This window comes from Mandrillus leucophaeus, unplaced genomic scaffold (assembly GCF_000951045.1).
Source record: "Mandrillus leucophaeus isolate KB7577 unplaced genomic scaffold, Mleu.le_1.0 Scaffold765, whole genome shotgun sequence".
Taxonomy (NCBI): domain Eukaryota; kingdom Metazoa; phylum Chordata; class Mammalia; order Primates; family Cercopithecidae; genus Mandrillus; species Mandrillus leucophaeus.
In genome coordinates, this window is record NW_012108308.1 from 333,851 (window position 1) to 335,612 (window position 1,762).

Consider the following 1,762-nt stretch of genomic DNA (forward strand, 5'->3'; position numbering starts at 1 on the left):
GAGGAGGAAAAGAAGGGAGGAAGGAAGGGAGAAGGAAAAGAAGGAAGGGAGGAGGAAAAGAAGGAAGGGAGGAGGAAAAGAAGGGAGGAAGGAAGAAGGGAGGAAGGAAGGAAGGAGAAAGGAGAAGGAAGTGGGGGAAGAGAAGGAAGAGGAAGAGTTGGAAAACGACTAGGCTGTGGCCCCTGAGCCCCCTTGGTTTGTGACTGGTACTGGCTGAGCACCTGCTCGTGCCAGGCATCTCACTCCTTCCTTCCTTCATCTTCACAGCAGCTCTTGAGGGGCCTCCCTCAGGACAGGTGCTCTGGGAAGGTGGGGGCTGTGTTGTCCCTCTGGACTGGGAAACGGAACCCCAGTGTTTAGCTCTCTGACTCAGAGGGCTCGGGGGACACCTTGCCAGGCCTGGGCAGCCCCTCGACTCTTGTGTGTCCATCGCAGGGCGGGAAGATCCCCATCCGCTGGACAGCCCCAGAGGCCATCGCCTTCCGCACCTTCTCCTCGGCCAGCGACGTGTGGAGCTTCGGTGTGGTCATGTGGGAGGTGCTGGCCTACGGGGAGCGGCCCTACTGGAACATGACCAACCGGGATGTGAGTACCGGGCCCTGGCGGGGCCGCAGGCGGTGAAGACTTGGGGTGCCAGGAGGGACGGCTGAGCCCAACGCTGATCCCCCGCAGGTCATCAGCTCCGTGGAGGAGGGGTACCGCCTGCCCGCACCCATGGGCTGCCCCCGCGCCCTGCACCAGCTCATGCTTGACTGCTGGCACAAGGACCGGGCGCAGCGGCCTCGCTTCTCCCAGATTGTCAGTGTCCTCGACGCACTGATCCGCAGCCCGGACAGTCTCAGGGCCACCGCCACTGTCAGCAGGTGCCTCGTGCCCACCCCAGCTCCTCGAGGGCCAGCTGCCTCCCATTATTGCCCCAGATCTGTCCCTGGAACAGTTTGGCCCTGACATCTGGACCAGGCCCAGCCTGGGCCCCCGGCCCCTGCCCTTCCTGACCCCTTCCTCAGCCTGCCTCTTCTCGGGGGTCCAACCTCCCGAACCCCCTGGCCACTTACCAAGGGCCCCTGTGCCTTAGGTGCCCACCCCCTGCCTTCGCCCGGAGCTGCTTTGACCTCCGAGGGGGCAGCGGTGGCGGCGGGGGCCTCACCGTGGGGGACTGGCTGGACTCCATCCGCATGGGCCGGTACCGAGACCACTTCGCTGCGGGCGGCTACTCCTCTCTGGGCATGGTGCTACGCATGAACGCCCAGTGAGTGATGGGTGGGGCTGGGGGCCCATGCGTGTGGGGGCAGGGGCGGGGACCCAGAGGCAGGGCCGCCGGGGAGGCTACAGGTCCAGATCCATGGCCCTGGCTGCATGCACGGCTCCCAGCCTCCCAGGCCCAGCTGGCCAGCAGCACCCTTCCTTCACAGAGACGTGCGTGCCCTGGGCATCACCCTCATGGGTCACCAGAAGAAGATCCTGGGCAGCATTCAGACCATGCGGGCCCAGCTGACCAGCACACAGGGGCCCCGCCGGCACCTCTGATGCACAGCCGGCAAGGCCCAGGTGGCCACCAAACACTCCGCAGGTCATGCCAGCGGCAGAGGACGTGCGGGGCTGGCAGCAGGCAGGGCGGCCCCAGGCCTCTGCCCTCCTCTCGGGCGCTAGAGGGGCTGAAGGCTTCGCCACAGGACCTGGAGTTATCAGGGGTCAGGTGCCTGGGAAGGGGCCTTTGGTGACCACCCTGGCCAGGACACCCGTCCCCCAGGGCAGGTGCCTT

The 1,762-nt window shown here is 65.8% G+C and overlaps 1 protein-coding gene across 1 annotated transcript in view; it reads left to right on the forward strand.

Moving 5' to 3' along the window:
• Positions 1-1,549, forward strand: part of EPHA8 (EPH receptor A8) — a 35,065-nt gene extending 33,516 nt beyond the window's left edge. Inside the window, exons 14-17 of the mRNA XM_011966590.1 lie at positions 436-585; positions 673-863; positions 1,076-1,249; positions 1,413-1,549. Of these exons, the coding sequence (XP_011821980.1) occupies positions 436-585; positions 673-863; positions 1,076-1,249; positions 1,413-1,527 (630 nt within the window). The 3' untranslated portion in view covers positions 1,528-1,549. The remainder of the gene's footprint in view (positions 1-435; positions 586-672; positions 864-1,075; positions 1,250-1,412) is intronic.
• Positions 1,550-1,762: the final 213 nt, after the last annotated feature.